The sequence below is a fragment of the Rhincodon typus genome, chromosome 8 (genome assembly GCF_021869965.1).
Source record: "Rhincodon typus isolate 14 chromosome 8, sRhiTyp1.1, whole genome shotgun sequence".
NCBI classification, from domain to species: Eukaryota; Metazoa; Chordata; class Chondrichthyes; order Orectolobiformes; family Rhincodontidae; genus Rhincodon; species Rhincodon typus.
The window spans coordinates 44,066,762-44,094,623 of NC_063339.1; the positions used below are offsets into that span (position 1 = coordinate 44,066,762).

At 38.9% G+C, this 27,862-nt stretch overlaps 1 protein-coding gene across 1 annotated transcript in view; it reads right to left on the reverse strand.

Annotated features, from left to right (window-relative positions):
• Positions 1-263: 263 nt before the first annotated feature.
• tbpl2 (TATA box binding protein like 2) overlaps positions 264-27,862 on the reverse strand; it is a 52,337-nt gene continuing 24,738 nt past the window's right edge. The window contains exons 2-7 of the mRNA XM_048599798.1: positions 22,255-22,673; positions 11,266-11,353; positions 9,315-9,406; positions 9,032-9,199; positions 2,182-2,276; positions 264-1,175 (exon numbers count right to left, since the gene is read on the reverse strand). Of these exons, the coding sequence (XP_048455755.1) occupies positions 1,096-1,175; positions 2,182-2,276; positions 9,032-9,199; positions 9,315-9,406; positions 11,266-11,353; positions 22,255-22,637 (906 nt within the window). The 5' untranslated portion in view covers positions 22,638-22,673 and the 3' untranslated portion in view covers positions 264-1,095. The remainder of the gene's footprint in view (positions 1,176-2,181; positions 2,277-9,031; positions 9,200-9,314; positions 9,407-11,265; positions 11,354-22,254; positions 22,674-27,862) is intronic.

The window sequence follows — 27,862 nt, forward strand, 5'->3', positions numbered from 1 at the left end:
AGTTTGAATTCAAAGCCTTTCTATTTTGCATGTTTCAATTAGTTATTTCTGAAGACTAGTGACTTGCAGAAGCACATCCAAAGTGATGGATTAATTCTGAGGTTGTAATATATAAATTGCTTGAGAGCCTGGGATTTGTCTGGACATTGTCATAAAACCTGGGTTGAGGGGCGGGGAAGAGCTGGCAAGGAAATATATAAATGGGAGATCTTCAACTGAATAAATAGGTGAAATGGCAAAATATTGGACTAAAAAAGTGAAGAAATAGCACAACAAAGTTCTTTATTTCATGATAAGTACAAGAATAATTTGAAACAACACAAGTTAGAATGCTTATCAATTTCTTTCGTGACAGGTTCCTTTCAATGTTATAACTCAGTATCCTTAACTCTCAATTTTATGAAAAAACAACACATTTCAACCAATAAACTTTTTCCCAATCAAATACCAAAATAAGCCTAAATATTTCTAAAGTTTCATAATTAGATCTTCTCATTTACAAAGAACATTGAGATAGCTTAATCATAACTAGTCCACACGTACTGCTTCAGAGAATGACTTCGGGTTCACCACTATTTCCAATTTACTTCACAGTTTGATTATATTTGCAGAAGGTACCTAGAGGAGAGGCAGCTGAGGGTTAAAAATTAACTAGGACAAAAATATAAAATGGGTAGAAGTAATGAAAGATGGTGAGGAAAAAACACAAAAAAAAACTTAAAGGACGAGCAACTGCGCACTGTTACAGAAGGTATCAATTTGCTGTCAAATAAAGTTAAAATTAGACTAGCAGAGTACAATAGGGGACAGATTCAAATTAGTAAAGAGTATGATCAACACCAGAAGTTCTTCCAGCAAAATTATTAACACATGAAATGGAATTATGGAGCATGATAATGTCTCATAGATAGGATGAAGCAAACATCAGGCACTTTTGGTTGGATGAATTAAAATAGTCCAGAAGACCTACCCTCATTGATATCTCCATGATTTTGTGAATTGTGATATTAGATGTAGTCCCAAGGAAGAAATTTTTTCTCTTAATACGTCCTCATCCACATTGATATCAGTTTCTGTGTAAAAGTTATATGGATGTCATGATGCTTTCTTAAAGCCCTTCAAGATGGGATAGATGTTTTCAAAGGCTTCATAGATCTCTGAACGTACTTTGGCACCTGCAGATAAACAAACATTTTAAACTCTTTTCTCTGAAGAACACGTTGATATTTCTATTGGGGTGCCAAACATTAAAAAGCATCTCACAACAAATCTATGACATAAAAATGTCAAGTTTTTAGCAATTTCTGTGCTGATATACAAAAGTTCAGCCTTCAGAATGCAAATTTCTTGTGCAGTGCTGCAGTGATAGTGCTATTAACAACAATAATCATTTTATTGAAGCTAAGATGTAGAAATTTATAAATAACAAGGGAATATATGAAAGTACATTTGTTCAAACTAAACTGTATTCATAAAAATCAGCTAACTTCCATTCGAAGCATGATTTTGTTCTATCAATAATATTTTCAAAATAGCATTTAAATTATTGAAGCATTTTGCTGACGATGAAATAAATGGTTATAGATAACTTGTAGCTTAGATATTGTGAAACTATTTTGTCCAAACAGTTACTTAGATGAAAAATGGAGACAGCATGCTTGCTTCAATTACTGAAATGATTTCTGTTAGTTGAATTATACAGTCAATTAATCATTGCAGAAATTGCCTGAATAATTATGTAAAAAAAGTGAAAAATTTCCTATAATTTTTAATAGTCTTGCATTTTCTTTTCCATCATATAAAATCTGGAAAATTAAAAGTTAGGCCAATGCATCTTACTTGCATAGGTACTAATATAAATACTGATATCTGTACACTTGGCTTAAGGAAAGGAACAATGAGTAATCGGATTACAGAACTCGGAAATGAAGTTGGTTAATCTTCACAATTATTTGGATACGTAGATAAAAAGTTTTATTGATTATTGTTAATAAGTACAAGACACTAAGAACAGGTACTTAATTGTGGTTACCGGCTGCCCAACTACATAATGTGTTTGAATAGAAACATTTTTGAAGAATCGATATAGTTTGGACAATTCAAATAACACGTTGATCAACGGCAGTCACAAAAATGCACCAGATCAATAAGAAAATAGATATTAACAAAATTTGTTTTTACCTGTCAAAACAACCTTGCCAGAGACAAATATTAGCAGAACAATTCTTGGTTTGACCATTCTATAAATAAGACCTGGGAACAATTCTGGTTCGTAGCTGGAAATGAAAGATTGTTGCATTAAAAGTGTAGATACCAGGAGAGTTAAACACTGATCTTGGGTCTAAACTGAGATCTATTTAGCAGCAAATCCATAACAGTTGAGCAAATTCTTACATTGGTATTTGCTAACTGAATTATTGTACAATGGCTTCATTCTCAGATGTGATAGAACATATGAACTTCAATGAAGACAAGATGTTTTTCTAAAGTCACTTCACAGTAGCAGGCCGAAGCCACTTTACAGTATTTTCAAATTTGCCATGCTAAAACACATTCTTTATTTCACCTTGCCTTCAAGGTGATGCTCATGCCCATTGATCTTTCTGAAGCAAAATGCTGATCTGAAGAACACCCCAAAGCACTGTGACTTTTAAACATCAAAATGGAAGAAGGATAAGTCTCTGTCACTTTTGTGCCTTGCTTAGCAATCATCACTGGAAGAAGCCTTGAGATCATCACCCTCAGTTGACAAACGGTGAATAATACATTGCTTCTGAACCAATGAGAGAAAACTGACTTAAAATTGGACTGAGGCAATTCAATAAACATGTACACGTGTATACAGATACATAGAAAAATTTAGCATTTAATCTGAAAATGTCACTTCAACAGTCACATGCAATTCATGTCTTAATAGTTAGTGCAATGTATAAAAGATAGCCAGTATGTGGCAAAATAAAAAAGGGCAGAAACCTCTGAGTCAGCGGCATAAATGGATTGAATCAAGTGACTACTGTCTTAACTGACCAGAACACTCCGCATACCAATGCTATCATCACCTTATATAAAAAAAATACAAAATCCCATACTCAATCGCAGAACTGTAATCCAAAGTCCTCTGTAGAAACACATTTCTGACCTACATGCATATTTATACTGCAACAGTGTGTATCTTGGCCAGCATGAACGGCAACAGAATTATGTTGCTGCACATCCCATATGTTGTCAGTTGGCTCTCACTTTGACTAAGCTCAGCAGCATTAAGCATTGAGAAATTAGACCAGGCCATTTCAAGAATTACAAGTATGCAAGAGTCCAACTTGGATTAAATACTAAAGTATAATAACATGTGCTTATAAGAAAAAAACATAGATAGATATTTAGCTGAATAAAAATTATAATCAACTACATTGAGACTTAAAATATTTCGCAAAATGACGTACTTCCATGCCTCATCTCATTTGGGAACGTCAAAACACAAATTTTTACTGTAACCCTGGTACTTACTATTCTCTAGTATTTGGTTCAAAAATCAATTCTTCACATCTGACATGGACATTAAATGTTGACAAGAAACAAACTTGCATTTATATAGTGCCATAAACATCTTTGGAATGCTCCACATTGTTTCACAGCCAATACTTGATTTTAATTGCAGAAGCATTTATTCCTTTACTCTTCATGAGAAATTAGGTGTGATTTTATTTCGGTCGTGCTGGTTATAGGACAATGTTCACCCGAGACAGGGAGAATATCTCTGATCTTCAATTGGTACCATGGAATATTTTAAATTCACCTGACTGTGACACACTTCTAGATGAACAGAAGTTTTACCACATTAGGTTAGGTTATGCGTTTAAACCTCTGGCATAGAACTTAAACCCACATCGTCTACCTCAAAAATAATGTATTACTTTAGAATTGAGGTTAACGCAGAATTTGATAAATCCTGCCTATTAGGTTGAAATTGATTTTCATTTACAGTAAAATGTATTTTTTTTCCAAAAACTTACATTAAACAAGGTGTTCAGAAGAGATGGGCTTCACCAGAGTCAAAATGGAACTAATCCCTGGGTGAAAAAGTAAATAGAGTAGTGGGGATGGATTTAAATTTGTAAGGCAGGAGGATGAGTTGACTAATGGGCATAGTTATGGAAGTACCAGAGACAGCAAAAGAGAGAAGATGCAAAACAAAAGGAAGTGAGGGAAGAGTCGAGTGTTGACAGTGAACAAAGAAATGGTTGCCTCCCAATGGGCAAGAAAGAGATAAAGGCAGGGTTAAATTGCATGTATGTAAATGCAGAGTATAGTGAATAAAACTGCGGAACAAGAAGCAGAATTTGCTGCAGGGGTATATGACATAGTAACATTGACAGAAATGTGGCTCAAGCTAAAATAGGACTGGATATGTAACATCTGGGGTTATAACATTTTTAGTGTAAATAGGGTGGGTAAAAAAGGTGGTATAGCAGCTTGGTCAGGAATGCAGATTATCTGGATGGTGGCAGTTTAGGAAAAGAGGTATGAGACCTGGGTGTCATGGTGGAACAGTTGCTGAAGGTTGGCATGCAGGTACAGCAAGCAGTGAGGAAAGCTAATGGCATGCTGGCCTTTGTGACAATGCTGTCACTTTAAGAGGTTATTTTGCCCCCTTCTTAAAAAAAAATTGTTAGGCACAGGTACCAAGCTGTCTGTAATAAAGTAAGCAATTTGTGAAGCCTTGGGGTTTTACCCCCCCTCCAAGTTGGAACAATGGAAGCAGTCTGGGTGTGGCCAGCTGCCATAGACCAGGCTTTCTAGATTTTAGGTTTCATTTTAAGCAGAAGCATTTTTGGGGTTTCAAAAGAGTTGGCAGCTTCAGTCAATTTCTCCTAGCTGTTACTTTCTCTGAATTTTCTCAATGTTTTTTCCCTCCTGCATGTGAGAATTTGTCTCTGAATTCGCCTCTGTGCCAAGGGGTGTATTTGTGGGATGATACTATAGTGCAACAGTTAATTAATAACAGTTACTGTATCTATTATTCAGTTAAGTTTTCCAATAGAATTAAGTTATTCAAAATTCCTCTGTCTTTTGTTTGTATTTTAACAATAGTGTTTAAGTAAATTGTGTTTTGCTTAACATCAAGTAGTTTGACTAGTCGCATTGCATCCAGCACATGGCACTTCGCATCTACCTTTAAAATTAGAAAGGCTACCTTCTTAAAGTATTTTGAGGGGGTCCGGTATGGTCCATAACACCTTCATAGCAAGAGGATTTGAATATAGGAGTAGGGATGTCTAGCTGCAGTTAAACAGGGCCTTGGTGAGGCCACACCTTGAGTATTTTGTGCAGTTTTGGTCTCCTAATCTGAAGGAGTCCAGTGAAGGGTCACCAGACTGATTCCCAGGATACCAGGACTGACATATGAAGAAAGAATGGATCAACTGGCCTTGTATTCACTGGAATTTAGAAGAATGAGGGTGGGGGGAGAATCTCATGGAAACAAAATCCCGATGTGACTGGACAGGCTAGATGCAGGAACAATGTTCCTGATGTTGGGGAAGTCCAGAACCAGGGATCACAGTCTAAGAATAAAGGGGTAAGTAAATCAGTACTGACATGAGGAAGAATTTCTTCACTGTTGTGAACCGTGGAATTCTCTACCATAGAAAGCTGTTGGGGCCAGTTGGTTAGATATATTGGAGAGGAAGCTGGATGTGGCCGTTGTGGCTAACGGGATCAAGTGGTATGGCGAGAAAGTGAGAATAGGATACTGAACTTGCATGATCATATCAAATCGTGGTGCAGGCTTGAAGGGCCAAATGGCCTATTCCTGCACCTATTTTCTATGTTTCTGTGACACAAATAGATTAAAAGCTTTGACAGGAATGCAATAAGAGGCTAATACAAGTGTGGTTCACTTAACAGGCAGAAACAGGAGAAATTATAACAACATGGAATAAGGAAATAGCAGAGAAATGAAACAAATACTTTGTATCTGGCTTTATGATAGAAATACATTTACCTTTCTGGAAATAGTGAGGAATCGTGGTCAGTGATAATGAGAAACTTGACATCAGTATGAATAATTTTAAATGGAAGAAAAATTCATAGGCCTAAAAGCTGCGAGACTACTGGTGGCTTATATCTTTAAGTTTTAAAAAGTGACCAGAGAGATAGTGAACAGTGAATTTGGTTATTCAGAATTCCCTAGATTTTAAAATGCTTTTTGTTTGGAAATGTTAAAATTGTAATCCTGATATTTAAAGATGAGCTGACAGAAACATGATTAAGGCCACATAGTCTGAGATCAGTAGTAGAAGAAGGGCTAGGATCTATTATGAGGAACGGAGCAGCAGAATACTTTAAAAAAGGTCATTAAATCAAGTTGGCATGGGTCTACGGAATGGAAATTAGGCTTGAAAAAGCTGTTAGAACTATGAAATTGTAAGTGGCATGATCGATAAGGGGAACCCATAGATGTGTACTTGCAATTTCAGAATTCATTTAATAAGGTGACACAAAAGAGGCTAATCATACACGAATGGGGCTTCATGGGATTGAGGTCATTATATAGCATGCATTGAGGTTTGGTTACAGACAGAATTGAGTAAGTACGAATAGCAGGTTATTTGTAGAATGGTAAATTGCTGCAAGATCCAATGCTTGGGCCTCAGCTACTTTCACTACAGGAACCTATCAACGACTTGAATAAGAGATAGTGTGTGGGTTGGTCAATAATACAAAGATAGGTGGAGAATAAGCTGTCAAGAGGATGCAAAGGAGCTTCAAAGGGATGTTGACAGATTGAAAGAATAGACACAAACATGGCAGAATAAACATCAAGTATAAAGTTAAACCCACCACCAATCGTCTGTCTTGATTGACGATGCAGCCTGTAATCTTCTGGGAGTGCATGAACTTTCACTTTTTCAGATTTGGTCTGTGGGTATTGCGGGGATTTCTGAAGTTTGTTGATACAGCCTTGCAATACAATTGGAGTCAAACTTTCATTGCATTAGAAACAAGAGCCAAAAAGAGAAAGCAAACTGCTGTTGCCTCGTAATAAAGGCGTTTTATGACAGAGAGACAGAATCATCCAGAAAGTCAGGCAGAACAAGGTGTTTGTAATTAAGCAGTTTTGAAAAACACATGGATAAGATAAAGTCCTAAAATGGCTTAGGAGAAATTCCAGAGGCTAAATGCTGCTGAAAGCTGAAAGTTTGGAATACCCAAATACTTGCTCAGAGAGGTTCAGTAAGGAAAAAGCTCCAGAAACCAATTACAACTATGCCAATTGAACAAAGAACTTTAAAATGGAGTTTGCACAAAGGCTTGACCATCTGTCAAGTTGCCATTGAAGGTATAAGGGTTGTATCTTCATTTCTGATATTTGTTCTAAGACCATTTCAAATTCTCTAATATATTGTAAAAGAATTTGTGTCTTTTTCCTTTTATGTGTAATGAACTTTGGTGTCCTTTTGTTAAAAAGTACATTGGCGATCTCTTGAGAATATGTTCAGTGACTAATCAGCACAATAAACAAACAGAAAAAATAAAACTATGGTCTATCAAACCACACTTAACTTTGCGATTTAATTTGTCCAAGATTACCATCAATTGGGATTACAGCGCATGGTATACGAAGATATTCCTATATTAATTCAAAAGCTGGAAAGGCTTTAATTAAACAATCTATTCTAATTATAGAAAGACCCTGAATGATCCAGAGAAAATGGCCTTTAATTGTACAACTCTGCGTTACAGTGTGGGAATAATGACAAGTCTATTAAATCATAGAAACAAATCTGAAGGACTTCAGTAACCATTCACTCCAGACACCTTTGCTACCCCAAAAATGCTGAAAAGGCAACAAATTGTTTATTTCATAGTTACATGTGCATAGGCTAGGCCATAAAATTGATATGCTCAAAAGCATACGTGTGATATGGAGTTGCAGAAAGCAATCTTAGATTTCTCTCCATAATCCAGGTGGTAAGCTTACTGCTTGGAAATTTTAATAGGATTGCAAATTGAATGCCAATCTAAAGTTAAATTTTTATGCAGATTAGCAAAGTCACCTGTATTAATTTATTTTTTGAACAGAAGAAAGAAGTAATTTGGCATTGACAGAACTCAAAAATACTTAAATTCCCAACTAACTTTATTTCTCCGCTCCATCAGAGGACAGTCACTCAGAATAACAAGGAGGCCTTGATGGAATGCAGAGATTGCATATTCTAAAAGAAACAAACATTGCATAACTAACTATATTTATAACAATGCATCCAAGGAGGCGAGGAGCAAAAAAAAAGTGCCTAGTTATGCATATGGGTTTTTAATTCATAGGATTACTTTCAGTAGCAACTATCTCACTAATGGGAATAATTTAATGAACTTGGTTTGGATCAGTGCAGCTTGTTTGAGACACTCATGCAAAATTTATTTGAAAAAGCATGTAGGTAATCTTTGTGAAATTTAGTTATACTGAGAAAAGATCCAAATTCTGATTGAACCCTACTCTCCTATACAGTAGCCTTGCCTGCCTTCATTGCTCCCATTTCCCCAAGACATCAAAATCCTTTTCACAAATTAATGATTGCCCTCTCATTTATAGAAATCATGTTTCTCAACCCCTGCACGCTTCACTCTGGGCTACTTTGCATCCTCCAAACTCAACTTGAATTACAACTTAAACGTTCTCTCCAAATTCCTTTTGCCTTGTTATCAATGTTCAACACTTACCAATCTCCCCAAAATCTGATCTCCCGCATGTCTAGTTCTTGCCCCTATTCCAACACCCCAGGAAGTGTGTTAAGGCATTTTACAGGAGAAAATTAGCAATAAAAATGCAAGTTCTTTTAATTTCAAAACCCAAAATCCACTGTTGCAAACTGATACATTCATTGGCCATTTTGATACTTGAATATTACAGTAATTATCATAACATCATCCCTCAAAACAAAATAAAATCAAAATTTTAAAACAAAATGAAACTACATTTAAGCCTGAAATGGATTTACAAGAAAGCCAGTCCTGGAGTATGCTGTACCTGCTGAACTGTTGGTGGGTGAGAACCAACCCCTCTAATCTGATGGGAAATTTCACATCACAACTTCCAACCATGTTCTGGATTTTAAAATCAAGAAACTTTGCTGGAAATCCAAGTTTCTGAACAACGCGTGCATATTTCCTAGCTGCTAATCGGGACTGTTCTTCACTGTTAAGTTGAAGAAAAGAGATTCCTGTTAATTAAAAATCATGGACATGCATCATGAGTAACCTTCCACAATTGTCAAACTTCAATATTTTAAAACTTAAATAGGATATTATACCTTTTGGCTCCAGTGCAAACCATCTTGCCTGAACTGAAGATTAATGCTGTAGTTCTGGGCTCTCTTATTCGCATTATCACTGCAGCGAACCGCTATTAAACAAACACAAGTCAGAACAAACTTAGGTCTAATTATAAACATCTACTACTTTAATACTAATCAGATTATAAATATTTCTAAATTCTGCAAAAAAAAATTACTCTGACCCAAACTCATGAAAACTTAAAATGTTGTTCATCTGGAAAAAAATAAACTCAAAGCTGCAGATAAGAAATAACTATATTTTGGGTACATAGTTTAAAGATGAGGGGTTTCCTTTCTAAGGTTCAATAAGGAGCCACTTTTATATCTTCTGAGAACATTGTCAGTTTATGGAACTCCCCTCCCCAGAGACCAATGGAGGCCAGGTCATTGAATATATTCAAGGCGGAGTTAGAGAGACTTCTGATTGTTGAGTCACAGGGACACACAGAAAAGTGAGGTTGAGGCTACAAATCAGATCAGCCACGATTGCACCAAATGGCAAAACAGGCTCCAAAAGGTTGAACGGCCAACTTCTGCTCCTAATTTTTGCATCGTGGTGTATAAGGGGCGTCACTGGCTAGGCAGCATTTATTGCCCACGCCTAATTGCCTAGAGAGCAGTTAAAAGTCAACCACATTCCTGTGGGGCTGGAGTCACATGTAGGCCAGACCAGGTAAGGATAGCAGTTTCCTTCCCTAAAGGACATTAGTGAACCAAATGGGTTTTTCTGACAATCGACAATGGATTCATGGTCATCATTAGATTCTTTAAATTCCAGATATTTTATTGAATTCAAATTCCACCATCTGCCATGGCAGAATTTGAATCCAGTTCCCCAGAACATTATCTGGGTCTCTGGATTAACAGTCCAGCGAGAATACCACTAGGCCATCACCTCCCCATATTATGGAAAGGAACACAATGTAATGGGAATGCACAAATTAACACATGCATATTAGAGGTACTTCTTTTATTTATTCCTAAATCTGCTGAAACAACCATTTTGACTCAACATTATATGGTATACCACACGACTACATACTTCTCTATGGATACCAAATTTATTTTGTTTAAACTCATTGGATGTGGGGGTCAGTGCGAGGCCAGCATTTATTGCCCATCTACTCTCAAGCTCCCTCAGTTGGGCAAAAGGGCAGTACATAACATTTCAAAGCTCATCCAAGTCACCATTATTTATGAGGCAGTCTTGACTGCTAGCCCAATCAAGCGACATAAAAGTGTGGAGGACAACAGTTCAAACATCACTTCAAGGGTTTACATCTTCTCACTTACAATAAAGGTAATTTATGATGTTTGGCGTGGGATCTCTGCCTGTTATTTTTCTATGCTAGATTCTGGTGGTGGGGTATTTCTGGTGATTATCCTAACTAGAAATAGATTGTTGAAGTAAATCGCTGCAGATTGAAGATACAAGATCATTCTTCTCACAATGTCTGATGTTCCTTGTACAAAGCCATGGTTTTACCAAGAAATGAATACAAGCCTGGTCCTAAATTCCTGTCCATGGCATCTAAGATGGCCATACAAAAGGGAGGAAGTTTTGTAGCAGAGTTCAATTTTCAGCATCTCCAATGACCTAGCTAAGACTAAAAACTTGCAAAATTAAACAAACATTCTCAATTATACACCTTGAACTTTTAATGTAATCTTTTCTGGTCCATTGGAAAAAAGGTTCTGAAGTCACTTATTCTACAATACAACTGATTTGCATATCGTGCTAACATTGATAAATGTTACCATTGATTCCAGATATCAATCATCTAACTTGTAAACAATGCAGTGGATCAGAAAAAATGTTTTTACATTCTCCATTTTTAATCAGATTCTACTGGATGCAAGTCAAACTCTAATGATGAAGAAAAATCAATTAACACATGAACTACTAATATCCTGTTTGAAGAATTACCTTTGGATTATATTCAGCATTTCTTGCACATAAGGCTATTCTCTTCAGGTCCAATTTGCAGGCCAAATTAACAGTGGAAACAATATTTCTGTGGAAAAAAAATGAAAGCCAAGGTTATGTACTCTAAGTAAATCCGCACAAACATTTTGATCAGATGTACCCAAAAGTCAAGAACACAATTTCTAACCTTACTGGTTGTAGTGTACTTCAATCTCTCCCACTCATGCTTGCAAGAGTGCGTCTGCATATGCAGGAGGAGCAGAATGCTTTTAGCCTCTTGACAATTGGAGGCAGTTTAGAGAAGGTTCGCTGGATTATTCCAGAGAAAAAAGGCTCCTCTTACGAGGAGAGATTGAGCAGCTTCAGCCTATACTCACCAGAATTAAGAAGGACAAGTGGGGATACAAGAGGAAATCAAATTGAGGTATAAGATACTAAAACGGATTGATAAAATAGGTGTAGAAACAATTTCCTCATGTGAGGAAGTCTAGAATGAGAAAGTCTAGAATGAGAAGTCAATTTTACGATAAGGGGTGGCAGATTTAAAACAGAGATAAGGAGGACTTACTTCTCTTAAAGAGTTATAAGTCTGTGGAATTCACTATCCCAGAGTGCAGGGACACTGGGATATCAAATACATTTGATAAGATAGATTTTTAATTAGTAATAGGTTAAAGGGTTATGGGGAACGGGCAGGAAAGTAGAGCTGAGACTGCACTGAGATCAGCCATGATTGCATTGAATGGCAGAGGCTGAATTGCCTACTCCTGCTCCTGGTTCTTTTGTTCTTGTCAACCTAGGTTGGTGATGTGCCAGCCCAGACCATCATAGAAGCCAACCTTCCATCCATGGACTCCATTTCCACGGCTTGCCACCACGGAAAGGCAGCCAACATCATGAAAGACCCATTGCTCGCTGGTAATGATCTCATACAACCTCTTCCATCAGGCAGAAGGTTCAGGAACAGCTTCTTCCTGGCCGTTATCAGACTGATGAATGCACCCTTTAGCCTCAAATAATGCTGATCTTGCTAACATTGATCTTGCCCTGTGCAATATAACCTGTGTGCCTTTAAGTACATCTTTGCTTACTACGTTCTGCCTGTATTGTTCATAAAGCTTTTCACTGTACTTCGGTACACATGACAATAAGATCAATAAGCACATTCTCTTAATTCGACCCTCTGACACCAGTCCAAGGGCTTGGCCAAGCTAAACTGCCTGGGACGGTCAGAGTCATAATCTTGTCCACGTAAAAGGATGAGAAGCCGAATATCAGACAGCACACCACTTGACTTGACTATTTCCTCTCATTCCAATAGGAAAATGGGAGGAAGATATGAAAAGAGATGAAAACATGGTACAGCTCTTTCTTTGGTACAGGTAGGTGATATCCTGTGTGACTGACTAGGCAGCAGAGAACATGCAGAGTTAGTGGTGGGTGACAACAAGTGAGCAAAGATGTTGCAGGCAATAGCGTGGACTGGGTAGATATAAGCCTTGGTGGGAGCTAGATACGTAGTAGTGTGATGATATGTGCCTTTAAGGATTTGTTCTGTCCTGCTTCTCTCGAAGACGGGTGTTGTAAACCTTGTACCGAGGTGTCTGCTCCATGGAAAGCAGAATAAATATCTTTGGGTTTTTTCTAAACAAAAGGTAAACAGAAGAAGCACGAGTGGCTGGAGTCAGGCTCACACAGACCCAGGGTTCTATAGGGTCAGAGTCATACAGCATAGAAACAGATCCTTCAGTCAAACCAGTCCATGCTGACAATAGTCCTAAACTAAACTAGTCCCACCTGACTGCTCCTGGCCCACATCCCTCCAAACCTTTCCTAACCAGGAAATTATTCAAAAGACTTTTAATTGTTGTTACTGTCCACCACTTCTTCAGGAAGCACCATCTGTGTAAAAAATTTGCCCTTTGTCTTTTTTCAATCTCTCACCTTAAAAATATGCCCTCGTCTTGAAATTCCCCATCCTTAGAAAAGACAACTACCATTAACTCTATCTATAGCCCTCAATCTTATAAACTTCAACAAAGGTCACCTCTCAACCTCCTATGCTCCAGTGAAATAAGTCCTAGCCTATCCATCCTTTCTTTATAACTCAAACCCTCCATACTTGGCAACATCTTGGTAAATCTCTTCTGAACTCCCTCTAGATTAACAATATTCTTCCTGTAACTGGGCAACCAGACTGGACACAGTTCTCCAGAAGAGGCCTCAATGTCCTGTACAACCTCAACAATGATGTCCCAACTCCTATACTCAGAGGACTGAGCAATGAAGGCAGGGAGCAAACACCTTTTTAACCACCCTGTCTATATGTGACTCAAATTTCAAAACATTATGTAGCTGCACCCCAGATCCCACTGTTCTACAAGACTACCCCAGGCCCTACCATTAATTGTATAAGCCCTACCTTTGTTTGTTGTACCAAAGTGCAATACTTTGCATTTATCCAGACTGAACTCCATCTGCCATTCTTCAGCGCATTGACCCATTTGATCAAGATCCCTTTGTAATCTTAGAAAACCTTCTTCACTGTCTATTATGCCACCAATTTTGGTGTCGTCCACAACATTACTAATCATGCCTTCTAAAATCTCATCCAAATCAATTATATAAATGACAAAGAAAAGAGGACGCAGAACCAATCCTTGTGGAATACCACTGGTCTCAGGCCTCTAGTCTGTGAAGCAACCCTCCACTATTACTCTCTGTCTCCTGCCATTAAGCCAATTATGTATCCAATTGGCAAGCTCACCCTGAATCCCATGTGACCTAACTTCACTAACTATTTTTTCTTTCAGTTGTGGGAGTTACGATTTTGGAGTTGAAGCAACATCTCTCTCTCTCTCTGCTGTTGCTGCTACAAAAGCTCGAGTGTTCTGTCTGTTGTGAGATTCATTCTTTTGGTTCTTTTCTTCTGGACTGAAAGAGATAACAAGTGAGGGAAATCTGTTTTGCTGTATTTGCCTTTGCAAAGGGTGTGTTTTTGGGATGCTACATTGAAATAATTGTTCAGTAATACTTAAAATATGTATTAATTTAAAGTATTTTGATAGAGTTATAGTTATGCCAATTCTTCTTTTTTGTGGAAGGCTTCAGAGATTCAGGAGGTGGATAACTCACTGCAATGGTAATCCCTGTGATGGAAGAATAAAACGTGTTTTGCTTAAAGCCTAGTAGTTTGACTAATTGAATCACATCTGGAACGCGGTGCCTTACAACGGCCTTTAAATAAAATAAAAGTTAGGGTCTCAACTATCTCCTTGATATATTTTGAGGGTTTGGTCTGGTCCTAACAGTCGAGGAAAAGTAAGCACGAGGTATCAGAGAGAAGATGGCAGCATTCACCCTCGCAGAATGCAGTGCTTGCTGTGTGTTCCTCCAAATAGTTTAGACCTGGTTGACAATCTTGGACCAGGCTAGCAGGATCTGGTGTCATGGTATCCATTGTTGGTCCTAGGGCAAGAAGTCTTGCCTCTGCACCATTCTGTTCACCAGGACCTCTAGGTTTCTGCCTGAAAATCAGGGCACCAAAGTTTCGTAGTCTGCCATGTCAAGAGCAAATGTCATGTGCACCTAGACAAGTTCTGTCAGCAATTAAGGGAATCCTCAAGGCAGAGATAAATGAGGTACCAAATATTATGACAAAGAATGATTATGTTTTTTGATAAGTACAGGTATAGCTTTGAGCATGAAGTAACAATAGAACATTTAGAAGCCTTTGGAGAAACAGAATTAGACCTGATAATAAAAATTCATCATCAAATATATAAACAAAAGTTACATCCCATTGACCTGAGATATTAACTATTCATTTTGATTCCTTGAAAACCAAAAGAAATGGAGTGCAATCATTACATTAAAGTTACCTTGAAAATCATGAGAGAAATAAGAACATACTTGGAGAAATTGATGAAAAGAGGTTTGGATTTAGATAAGTGAGGACATATTAAACCCAAGAACAAATTTTCAATACATCACTCAGTAAACCAATGGAAGAGGTCATCAACAGTTCTATCAAACAGCACCTCCTCAACAATAACCTTCTGAGTGACCCTTCCACCAGGGTCACTCAGCTCCTGACCTCATTACAGCCTTGGTTCAAACACTGACCAAAAAAAAAAAAGATGAATTCCAGAAGTGAAGCAAGAACGACTGTCCTTAATATCAAGGCCACATTTGAGAGAGTTGATATCAAAGAGGCCTAGCAAAATTGGAGTCAAGTGGAAATCAGGGTGTATAAATCTCCACTGGTTGGAGTCATACCTGACACATAAGATGGTCGTAGTTGTTAGAAGTCAGCCAGCTCAGCATTGCCACAAGAACTTCTCAGGGTATGTCTTCAGCCCAACCTCCTTCAGTTGCTTCATTAAGAACCTTCCCTCCATCATGTGATCAGATGTGGGGATGTTTGCCAATGATTGTGCACTGTTCAGTACCTGCACGATTCTTCAGATACTGAAGCAGTCCCTGTTCCAATCCAGCAAGACCTGGACAGTATCCAGGCTTGACCTAAAAAGTGGCAAATAACATTTGCACCACACAAATGCCAGGCAATGACAACCACCAATAAGAGACAATCTAACCACTGTCCATTGACATCTTTAGCATCGCTGAATCCTCCATTATCAACATCCTGGGGATTACCATTGCAGTGAGTTATCCACCTCCTGAATTTCTAAAGCCTTCCACAACCTATAAAGGCGTTAGTAAGGAGTATGATGGAATACTCCCCATTTGTCTGGATTCATACAGTTCCAACAAGATTCAAGAAGTTTGACAGCTTCAAGGACAAAACAGCCTGCTTAATCATTTCCATAAACCATCTATTCCCTCCACCACTGAAGCTCAGTAGCAGCAGTTTGTGGTATCTACAAGATTCTCCACAGAAATTCAGCAAAGATTCTTAGACAGCACCTTTAAAATACAGAACCACCTCAATCTAAAGGACACAGGCAGCAGCACCACCACCTGAAAATTCCTCTTCAGGCCTCTCACCATCCTGACTCAGGATATTGGTGTTCCTTCAGTGTTGCTGGGTCAAACTACTGGAATTCCCTCCCCAACAGTATTTAATGTCTACTGACAGGAGTAGCTCATCACTGACTTCTCAATGTCAAATAGGGACAGACAATAAATGCTGGCTCAGCTAGCAATGCTCAGAGCCCACAAGTGAATTTAAAAAAAGGTCCAGAAAAACAACATTTGCATATGCTTCATAGCATATTAGAAAAAGCATTCACTCGTGTTTCTCAAAACTTAACAGATGAAACATGACTGACAGTAAAAATGACAGATCCAGAGCCTACATTGTACCTTTCTTGGCTCGACTTTTGATCACAATCAATTGTGTTTCAAGTGAAGAGAGGACATGGCTGCATACTGTCAATGAAATTAATCCAGTCTGTACACAGGCAAAATATTCATCGAATTAGATTTTCTTGCAGGGTTAAAAATTTGGGAGAAGAATATAAACATGCAGTATGCTGATAGAACAAGAGGTACTATAAATTTTCAGAGATCAAGTAAAATCAACAATATACAGAAAGAATCTATCAGAAATAACTAGACTGGAGTGAATGCAGTCACAGAACAAATAATTAGAATTAGAATTAGAATTAACTATTGCCACGTGTACTCACACCAGTATCGTGAAAATCATTGTATTATAGAATCTCTAGTGTGGAAGCAGGCCATTCAACCCACTGAGTCTATACCTGAGCCTCTGAAGAGTATCTGATGGAGTCCCAACCCCCTACTCTATCCCTGTAACCCTGTATTTTCCACAGCTAATCCACTCAGACACTATAGGGAATTTAGCATGATCAATCCACATAACCTGCACATAACCAAGAGACTGTGTAGGATACTGCAGCATCTTGAAGAAACCTACACAGACATGGGGAGAATGTCTGTGTGGAGTTTGCACAATCGCCCAATGGTGGAATTGAACCTGGGTTCTGTTGCTGCCAGGTAGCAGTGCTAATCACTGAACCACCACGCTACCATAGTGTTTACAAGTTTACAGCACCATCTGAGGTACCTAGGTAGAGATTCTTAGGGAAAATAATTAGAAATGTAAAGAAATAAGAAGTGCAGCAATACATTAGAAAAAGAGAGAGTAAGAGTTCAGACCAACAGTCCTTCCGACGCAGACACAGGGCTTCACCTCGAGGCCAAGAGTGCTGGGAGTCAAATAAATAACTTGAGACTAATAAATATTTGTCTAAAAGGATGGAGATAGCCAGAAATAATTGTGAGAAAATATGTCAATAGGAAAACTCATGCTTGTTACAAGGAACTGAAAAGATACAATTTTTTTCCACTTTCCTGCATGTCTCAGAAACCAGGGCAATACGAAAATATCTGTGAATAAATTGAGGTGTTTGAATTATGGATGTCAAGATCTATTCTTAAAATTCCTAACAGGCTGTAAGATAAGTAAAGAGAAGTACTTCATATTGCAAGACCGGAAGGAATGCCAAAAATAGGGATGTCTAGAGAAACCAATGTCATTATTTTTGTCATTTGATCAGAGCTGAAAAACTACAGAGATCACTTCTGGATGGCAAAGTGGAGCACAGCAGAAAGAGGTCAGCCTAGGCATAGCTGGATGAAAGATGTGACAGAGCAGTTGCAGACGTGCAGTGGATGTGCGAGGATGGCAAAAGACAGATGCGCGTGGCAGATCATCACAGCAGATCTGGCAGGAGTAGCCACAAGCAGCAGCAGATAGAAGCAAGTTTATTAACCTAAGTGAAAACAGTTCAGCCTAAGATATTGCTGAATATATCCTCATACATTATGGAGATAGACTGTTGTATCATTCATTAAGGTCCCAGATACGCTATTGTTTTCACTATGGTCTGATCAGTCCACATTTCCAGCAACTTGGTAGGCAAAAAAGCATTAAGAACCTCATCACACAAGAATAGGTCTATTTCAGAGGCAGATCTATTGAAGTCTAGGTGAAGCTTTCTTATTCATGATGGGAATAAAAAATATTGTTTCACATATTTGGGCATGAATTCTATGATTATGGCTTAAAAAAGACATTTTGTCACAGTTTTTTGTTTTGCACTCATCAGTACAACTTGCAAAAGGTACCAATGTAAAGGGAAAACAGCATATTTATACCTTGAGAAGAAAGTACTGATTGTTTGACAAATGCACGGAGATATTGCCATGGAAAATGCACTTGTTAAAAGATGATTAAAGTTAACTGTCAAGCTTCAAATTTTAAACCAGACAGCATACTTATTTGTCAAACATTGCCCTGTGAAATGAATCAGAAAATGGCAGTTACCTGTTTCGTTCAGTTGAAAAAGGCACAGTGTGTGCACACGTGCTTTCTGTTCATAAAGAACAGTGTGATGCACTTGCACAGACAGAAACACACATATATTAATATGTGGAGCCCTGTTGTAGAATTAGGTTTGGTTAGATGATCAATCAACCTGAAGATATGGTACCGGTGTGAGATGACATTCTGGAGCATGGGAGCACAAGTTGAAATCCTGGAAAAGGGATGTAAAACTCCATTAAGGCATGGGTTAAGAATCAGCAACAGTGAATGAAAGATGGTAGGACAGGTAGGCACTAATAGGTAAAAGATGATGGGGTCAGGGGCATGATGTCAGTGCTTAGGATGAGAGCAGCAGGATTTTGCAATTATGGATACAGAATAAAGCAGGAAGTTGGGGGGAGGGGGGGGGGGGGAGGGCGGAGGGGGCACTCCTTCCGAAGTGTCACCAGAACATTAAAATCTGCATGCTGTTTCCTTTAGACAGCAAACACTGCTGTTTGAAATAAGCCCTACAACTTCACATGTGGTCATCTGTAGTACTAAAGAAGGGATTTCTGAGAGTAGTACACTTTGTTTTTAAAAACACTCAATGTGCTTAAGTATCAAACCGATCCACTCACAAAAGGAGTGAAGTTTTAACACCATATGATATGCAGATCCAGACTCAGACCAACCTCTCTCAGTCTTTTGCCATACTTTCTGTATGGCAATAATATTTCTGTTGAACCATCATGAACTTTTAATCGAGAATCGAAACCTAAATCAAACAAAATTTTAAAAAGGGTTTATGATTCAAGTTACCCCAAGAAACTTGCACTTAGGTACTGCTGTGAGCAAAAACAAGACAGGGCTCAAGATACTAAAATGGATCCAGCTCACCACAGTTTAAAGATGTGGGTTAGGATAACCAAACACTGAACCACCTCTCTTTGAAACAAAGCTGGATAACTCAAGCTAGGGAATGAAAAAGCAACAGATAATTTTGAGGCAGGGCGCTCAAGGATATCTGTTTCATCTCCTGCACTTTTACCATCTCCCTTCCAGAACATCAATACAGATCCTCATATCCTTACTTTCCACTCCACCAGACTCTAAGTAAAAAGACCATCATCTGTTGCTTCTTCCATCTCCAGCAGGATGCGACCACCAAGCACATCTCCTGTCCCCACTATCAGCATTCCACAGGAACCAGTCCCTTCACAACATTGATTCACTCCTCCATCACTCTTAACATTCCCTCACTCCCCCATGGCACCTTCCCATAAAATTGTTGGGCAAGTGCTATGTCTTCTTTCAGCTCCTCCTTCCTCACTGCCCAAAGTGCCAAGCACACCACCTAGGAGAAGCAACATTTTACTTGCAGTTTCAATCTAGCCAACTGTATTTGCTGTTCATAATGCAGTCTCCATTACATAGGCAAGACCAAATGCGGACTGGGTGATCACTTTGCGGAACACCTCTGCTCTGTCCATAGGAATGACCCTGACCTTCCAGTTGCTTGTCATTTCAATAATCTATTTTGTTCCCATGCTAACATTTCTGCCCTAGGGCTGCTGCAATATTCCAGCAAAGCCCAACTCAAGCTACAGGAACAATACCTCATTTTCCACTTAAGCACTTCACAGCCCTTAGGGCCCAATATTTAATTCCACAACTTCTGAGCATGACATTTATCTCCTACATTTTACTTTCGTACTCCTGACCGCTCCCTATATATACATACGTACATACACGCACGTCTTGTTTATGCCTTAACTTTGCTCTCAGCAAAGTGGACCAATTTTCTCCTTTTCGCACTTTCACTGAACCTTTTCTTGATCTGTATCATGTCTGCAGCACCATTAACAACTCCTAGAACTTTGTGGGAAGCTAAGGAAGAGATTGCTGGGTCCCTTGCAGAGATATTTGTACCATCAATAGCCATGGGTGAGGTCCCAGAAGACTAAGTTGGCTAATGGGGTGCCATTATTTAAGAAAGGTGGTAAGGAAAAGGCAGGGAACAATAGACTGGTGAGCCTGATGTCAGTGGTGGGCAAGTTGTTGGAGGCGATTCTGAGGGACAAGATTTACAGGCATTTAGAAAGGCAATGACTGATCAGAGATAGTCAATATGGCTTTGTATGTGGGAATCATGTCTCACTAACTTGAGTTTTTTGAAAAAGTCACAAGGCAGATTGATGAAGGACGTTGTCTATATGGACTTCAGCACAGCTTTCGACAAGGTTCTGCATGGTAGACTGGTTAGCAAGGTTAGGTCACATGGAATCCAGGAGGAAATTGGCTTGAACGTAGGAGATAGATGGTGGTGGTAGAAGGTTGCTTTTTAGACTGTGACCAGTGATAATGCTGGAAGGATCAGTGCTGGGTCCACTGCTTTTCATCATTTGAATAAATGATTTGGATGAGAATATAGGAGGTATGACTTGCAGATGACACCAAATTTGGTGGTGTAGTGGACAGTGAAGACAATTATCTCAGAGTACAATGGGACCTTGATCAGATGGGTCAATGGGCTGAGGAGCAGCAGATGGGATTTAATTTAGACAAATGTAAGGTGTTGCATTTTGGTAAGGCAAATCAGGGCAGGACTTATACAATTAATGTCAGGGACTTGGGGAGTATTGCCAAACTAGAGATGAAGATCCATAGTTTCTTGCAAGTGGAATCGTAGATAGACCAGGTGAGAATGCGTTTGGCATGTCTGTCTTCATTGGTCAGTGCGTTGAATATAGGAGTTGGGGGGGGGGTGTCATGTTGCGGCTGTACAGGACATTCATTAGGCCACTTTTGGAATACTGTGTTCAATTCTGGTCTCCCTGATGTAGGAAAGTTGTTGTTGAACTTGAAAGGGTTCAGAAAAAAATTTACAAGCATATTGCCAAGATTGGAGGATTTAAGCTGGCGGGAGAGGCTGAATAGGCTGGTGCTATTTTCCCTGAAATGTCAGAGGCTGAGGGGTGACCTTATAAAAGTTTAAAATCATGACAGCATAGATACAGTGAATAGCCAAAGTCTTTTTCCCAGGGTAGGGGTATCCAAAACTAGATGGCAGGTGAGAGGGGAAAGATTTAAAAGGGACCTGAGGAACTATCTTTTCATGCATGTATGGAATGAGCTGACAGAGGAAATGGTGGCGTGGATACAATTACAACATTTAAAAGACACCTGGTTGGGTACATGACTAGGAAGAGTTTAGAGGTATATGGGCCAAAGGCTGGCAAATGGGACTAGATCAACTTCAGATATCTGGTTGGCATGGAGAAGTTAGACCAAAGGGTTTCTGTGCTGTAAAACTCTATGATCGTCTGACTCTGTCTTTGACTCCGAGCACCTTCACAACATATTCCACTTCTCCCCCTCTGTCTACAGCCAAAAAAAAACTTCCTGCCCCTTGAAATTCTGAAGGCAGCGCATTGGACTTGAAAACATTAACTCTGTTGTTCTCTCCACAGATGATTTCAGACCTTCTGAGTTTCTCCACTACATTTCTGTTTGTGTGTCAGAGAAGTACATTGGCAGCAGCCTGACATAGCAGTTTTAGAGAGAGAGAAAAAAAAAGATAAAGAAAGAAATGTGTCCCAGGAAATACATACTCTGGATATTGTATTCAATGTCTGGCATAAAGAAACATAATCTTTAAACAAACATACTTTGGGAATGTAAATACTTACTGTAACTGGGGACATATTCCAGAACTTTCTACTGGGGTCATTGGTGTTACAGGAGTCATAGGTGTCATTGGTATTGGACAAACAGAAGGTGATTCATTGGTGATTGGGGTGGAAATTGTATTATTTGTTGAATGGTATGACTCCTCGCTATTATCTTCAGGTCCAAGTCCACCAGCAGCATGGGTACCCTGGATTTCTGACAGCACTTGGCTCTGCTGCACACTTGGCTCCTTACTTGTGTTTTCATCCTCATCATTGTCTTCTTGGTCATCACTGAGGAAACTAAGATCTGCTGAAGTCAGCTCAGTTGTAGATTCTTTGGGTTGACAAAGTGGAGGGTAACAAGGCTCATCAATTTTTAAATCAGAATCATAGGGAATCATAGAATTGTAGATTTGGGAATCACTTGAGAGATCATCCTGAAAATTAAAGTATATTTAGGTCACATTTCACACAATCCAAAACAGTTTTTAAAAAGATCACAGTCCCACATCCTCAGCCAAGACCTTTCATCAGGTCCTGACATGCTCCCAATCTCCAATGATCTGCATATGGAAGCCTTGAGTCTTTGAACTTGAACAAATGGTCAACAGACAATGAAACATTTTTAAAATTTATCCCTATCTACCAAGTACAAAAGGATGACCTGTGAACTCTCCTGATCACTACACTGGTTCAGAGCATGTTGCTGCACAAGACTGATCTAGAGGATTCCAGACGTGTTACCCCAGTTTGCAGTGAACTGTCGATCTCAACTAGTAAGGGGTGGTAGATGTAACAGAATTTTTAATAAGCACACAAGGCTGACGAAAGGATAAATTTACTATAGATCAACACTATGGTTTGGCTCTTGGGAATTGCACCATCTTCCATTAAATAGTCTTCTGAGACTCAGAAGTTTCACAAATAAGTAGATATTTGATTAAACTACTAGCATGTGACAGAAATCCCAATAAAGAATCAACATGAACTTTTCAACAGAACACACAATTGAAACGTTAACAGTTTATTTTTCAAAAAACATGCTGCAGATCAGAACATTTCCAATTCTTATTTCAGCATCTGCATTACTTCGCTTTTGTACAAGGGAAGGATTCTACACTGTTGCATTGTGGGAAGTTGACAGAGAAAATATGCCTCTTTTGTACTATTCAGTTGGTGCAGATACTGTTTAGGACAAAAGGATCATCATTTCACATGATAGATTCTAACAAACAGCAATGAGATGAAAGATAATTTTTACTGATGTTAAGGGGAAGGAGGTTTTGTGGAAAAAGAATAGCATCCTTACCTCTGAGTCAGAGGTTGTTCGTTCAGGTCCCACTCCAAGACTTGGTGGTTAGGGTGTGCTCATAACACAGCCAGGTATCAATAAGGGGAGTATCATCTTGCAAATCCTTCCAAGATACACCAATGTCAGACAGTAAGAGCAGGAAAAAGATTGTGATGGAAGGAAATTGGAGCCTCTACCATCACAATCCCAGCTCTGGTCTCAAAAATGCAAATAAATGCACGTGGCCACAGCTGAGCCAGTAACACCCACATCCCATGAACGAATAAAAACAAATTAATTCCATTAATGAATCTCTATTTAGAGATTATTCTTTATACAAGAAGCAGTCTGTTTTGTGCTTAGTTGTACAGTGTGCTACAGTACATTTTACATAAATAGTGGGAATAATAATCAACCTTCAAAGAGCTGCATGGGAAGAATTTTTTTTTTAAGAAGTGAAATTCACAGATCCACCAATTTCAGAACCAGATGCAGATGGTGTTTGAGAATACAGCGCCAGCCAATATGCCAATTCTTACCTCTATTTCTGAAAATTTTGACTGAGACAGGTTCGGTGCCAGGCAGAGATGCCCAACCTGACAAGGTGAGCAGCCATCAAGGTTCACTAAGAGTCCTAGATTGAGACAGGTTAGGATTTCCCAGTCACCCTCCAGTTTCTTGATGTGATGGGGGAGTTTCTTTGCCCAAGGCTGACATTCAGCAGAAGGCTACAGCGCCTCTACACCAAGCAGGCCTTTCAGTCATTAGGACTGCCCGTTATACTGCAGGTGCGGTTAAAGGTTGCTCCTGTGAAGTAGTCCTCTTCCACCCAACTATCCAGTGGTGGCCTAGCTCTTTTTCCTAAAAATTAATTTACTTAAAAAATGATCTGATGTCATGTTGAAGCACCCTATCAATTACATACCCTTTTACCCGCTGCTCCTCAAAATAGTCTCTCCAATTAGCCCTCTAGCTTCAAGAGCCTGTCGTCATTAAATACAAAATCAAAAGTTGATGCCAGTTAGAAGGGCAACACTGAAAGTTCCAGTTCAGTGACTGAATCCCCCCCCCATCCCCTGAGAAAAGTTCCAATTTATTTTTCTATCCTCAAAGTAAAACTCTGAAGTTACAGCTCACCACCACCTTCTCAAATTAGGAACAGGAAACAAATTCTGATGTTGCCAGCAACATTCAAACCCCACACAAAAAAGAAGTAAGATATGCTTCGACTGAAAGGGTAGAGCTCAATGAGAAGAACAGTATTCAAATACAGGGAATTGAGACAAAGAATGCATGCTTGTGTTCAGATGCCAGTGGATTATGGCCTCCATATAGGCTAGTCATACATTTATGTTCAGGATTATCAGTTGTGAAAAAATGATTTCAAAATGTTAGTACTCAGATACCTGTTTCGAAGTAGACATGGTATCTGAAAAATTATCATGAAGTTGCCCAGTTTTCTAATACAGAAACATGCAGAGACAAATTCTGATCACAGGATTTAAAATTGTTCCTATCAGAACAGCACAATACAATGCCAGGTTTAGAAGGTGTGATATGGTACATAAAAACAGACTGTTCTTGGTTGTTAAGCATCAAACACAGACCAAAGTTAAGATGAGTACATGCAAAAGACTTAAGACAGAAAGCTGGGAGTAACTTCATTATCTAAGTAGTTACATGGCTATAGAATTCACTTTTGAGGACCTTAGTTGAAAACAGAAACAACGTCAACATTCAAGATTAGATCAGAAACCTGGATGAAGAATGAGTGGATGGGAGTTTTGAGTAGTGATTAAGCAAGATTTAAATGGGTTTTCTTATGATGGTGGATAAATACTAAGGTGGCCTATCTCAATACTGAAATTTCTCACTGATTCAGTGAGCAGAGAAGGCTTCCCTTTAAGTTTTTCACAGCTGAAAACGAGTTTGCAAATACATTGAATATGACAAGAGTAATGTGTGTTAGTTGTTACCGATCACTCGGGTGAATTTCACAATACTATCGACATCAGGGCTCTCTGAAGTCATTGGAAAGGAAGCCTTCATCCGTTCCAGTACTGGACTGTGTTTATTTTTTGAAAAAACATCTCAAATGATTCTCACAGACTGAACAATATTGAAGAAGCTTAGCACACAGTACCAATGACATACCAGATATCTTTATGCCTACTTAGGCCTGCTAGATTTCTTCCTGTGCTAGAACCAATTTAGTTGCAAAGATTTGAAAGGCATGGGAAAGTTTTCCAAAATAAGAACATCCTTCCGCACTGTAACATTTCATAAATCCGATGGCAGAGCCCAGTACGCACTAAATTGAGTAAATTTTTATTTTAAAAGCGAATCAATCTTGACAAAAAATAATGACTTAGCTATTCCAATCACAGTCCAATTGCCACTCTGCATCTATGTTTTTTTCGCCAATAGTAGTGCATTCCGTATTTCTAGTTGGGAATTCTGATCCTGGTTTCTTCACAAAAACAAAGCAGAACTGAAATCAACACAGTTCCCGGGAATACAGAATAGTCAGGGCAAGTTAAACCACATCCTCTCTGCAGCGATGTGTTGCGTTATGACATTTAAAAATGCCCAGCAGCAAAGCCAGGTACTTGGACAGCTGCAGTGAATTTTTTTATGGGGGTGGGGGGAGGGTGGAGGTGTTGGTAGGCAAACTAAGTGTAGGGTTAGAATGAGGTTACTTAAGGAGTTAACATATTGGATAGATAGATTGCCAGCTAAATTATAGAGTGCTTAAGGTAAGTGTTGGGGGAAAGGGGTGGTGGGGCATTATAGGGCCAGTAGTAAAAGGGAGATGATGCTGGGGCCAGTGGTTGACTGCTCCAACAACTCCCTGGCCATCAATATATCTAATGAAGCAATACCACTGTTCCAGTTGAAGACAACGTCATAGGGTTAGTGCAAAGGACATACTAATCACAGTATACAAAGAGATTTGAATTGAGATATATTGCACATATCAACACAGGCTGCTCAGGTTTAAAAAAATTTAATGACAAGTGTTAAAGACAACAGGGAGAGGTGAATTGAATTTTGTTTTCTGTTTCCCTCCTCTGTCCACAATGAAGGTTTTTTTTTAATTTTCTTCTGCCTTTTAAAAAAAATATAATAGGCAGTGGTATACTTCCTCAAACCCTGTTTGTAAAGTCCAATTCAAAGTGACTCACAGGAAATTCTTCAGGGTCAGACAAGGCTAGGTTTACTGTTGCATTCAAAACCCACGAGAATGGTTTGAAACTCATGTTCACACACCTCCAAAAGAAAAAAAGAAAAGTGGAAATGACAGGAGTCACAAATTACTTAAAATTAAAAATTTAGGAATTAGCTCACATCATCATGAGTCCAGTAAACCACCTTTTAGTTGACAGTGCACACAAGTCCATTTCACAGGACAAATGTGATTGTACACCTGAAACAGTTTTAGGCTTCTTATTTAAGCAAATACTTATACTAGCATTGGAGGCAGTGCAGAGAAGGTTCACTAAGCTGATTCTGATATGGAAGGATATTCCTATGTGGAGAGGTTGAGCAGTTTGACAGTATACTCATTAGAGTTTAGAATATTGACAGGAGACCTTACGAAAATATACAAGAATCTTCAGCAGCTTGACAACGTCGATGAAGAATGATTGTTTCCCCTCTGGGAGCATCTAGGGCCAAGGGCACAATCTTAGAACGAAGGGATCACCCATTTAAGACAGAAATTAAGATGATTTTTTTCTCCCCAGAGGGAAGTGAATCTGTTGAATTCTTTACCACAGAAGGCGGTATTAGCGGTGTTGTTAATGCTGAGATAAATCGATTTTTAATCAGTAAGGGAATCATCGAGGGATGTGGGAAAAAGGCAGGAAAATGGAGTTGAGGATAATCAGATCAGCCATGATCCCAACAAATGTCATAGCAGATATGATGGGCTGAATGCCTATTTCCGCTTCTTTATCTTATAGTCTTCTGGAATTACTTAAGGTGCAGTAGTTAACTGGGCATTGGTTCATTTTGCAAATACAGAATTCTTTCCAGAAAGTGAGACATTTGTGATAGAACAAGATTAGATGTTAACTGAGCCTGGAGCTATTTACTCTCCTGGTGTTGAGTAAAGAAGTCAAAAACTGTAAAATTAAAAAAGGTGACTCAAATGAATCAGCAGTTTGTCATTAGATTAGTGCACTCAGTTAATGAGATAGTAGGAACTGCAGATGCTGGAGAATCTGAGATAACAAGGTGTAGAGCTGGATGAACACAGCAGGCCAAGCAGCATCAGAGGAGCAGGAAGGCTGACGTTTCGGGCCTAGACCCTTTCTGAAGAAGGGTCTAGGC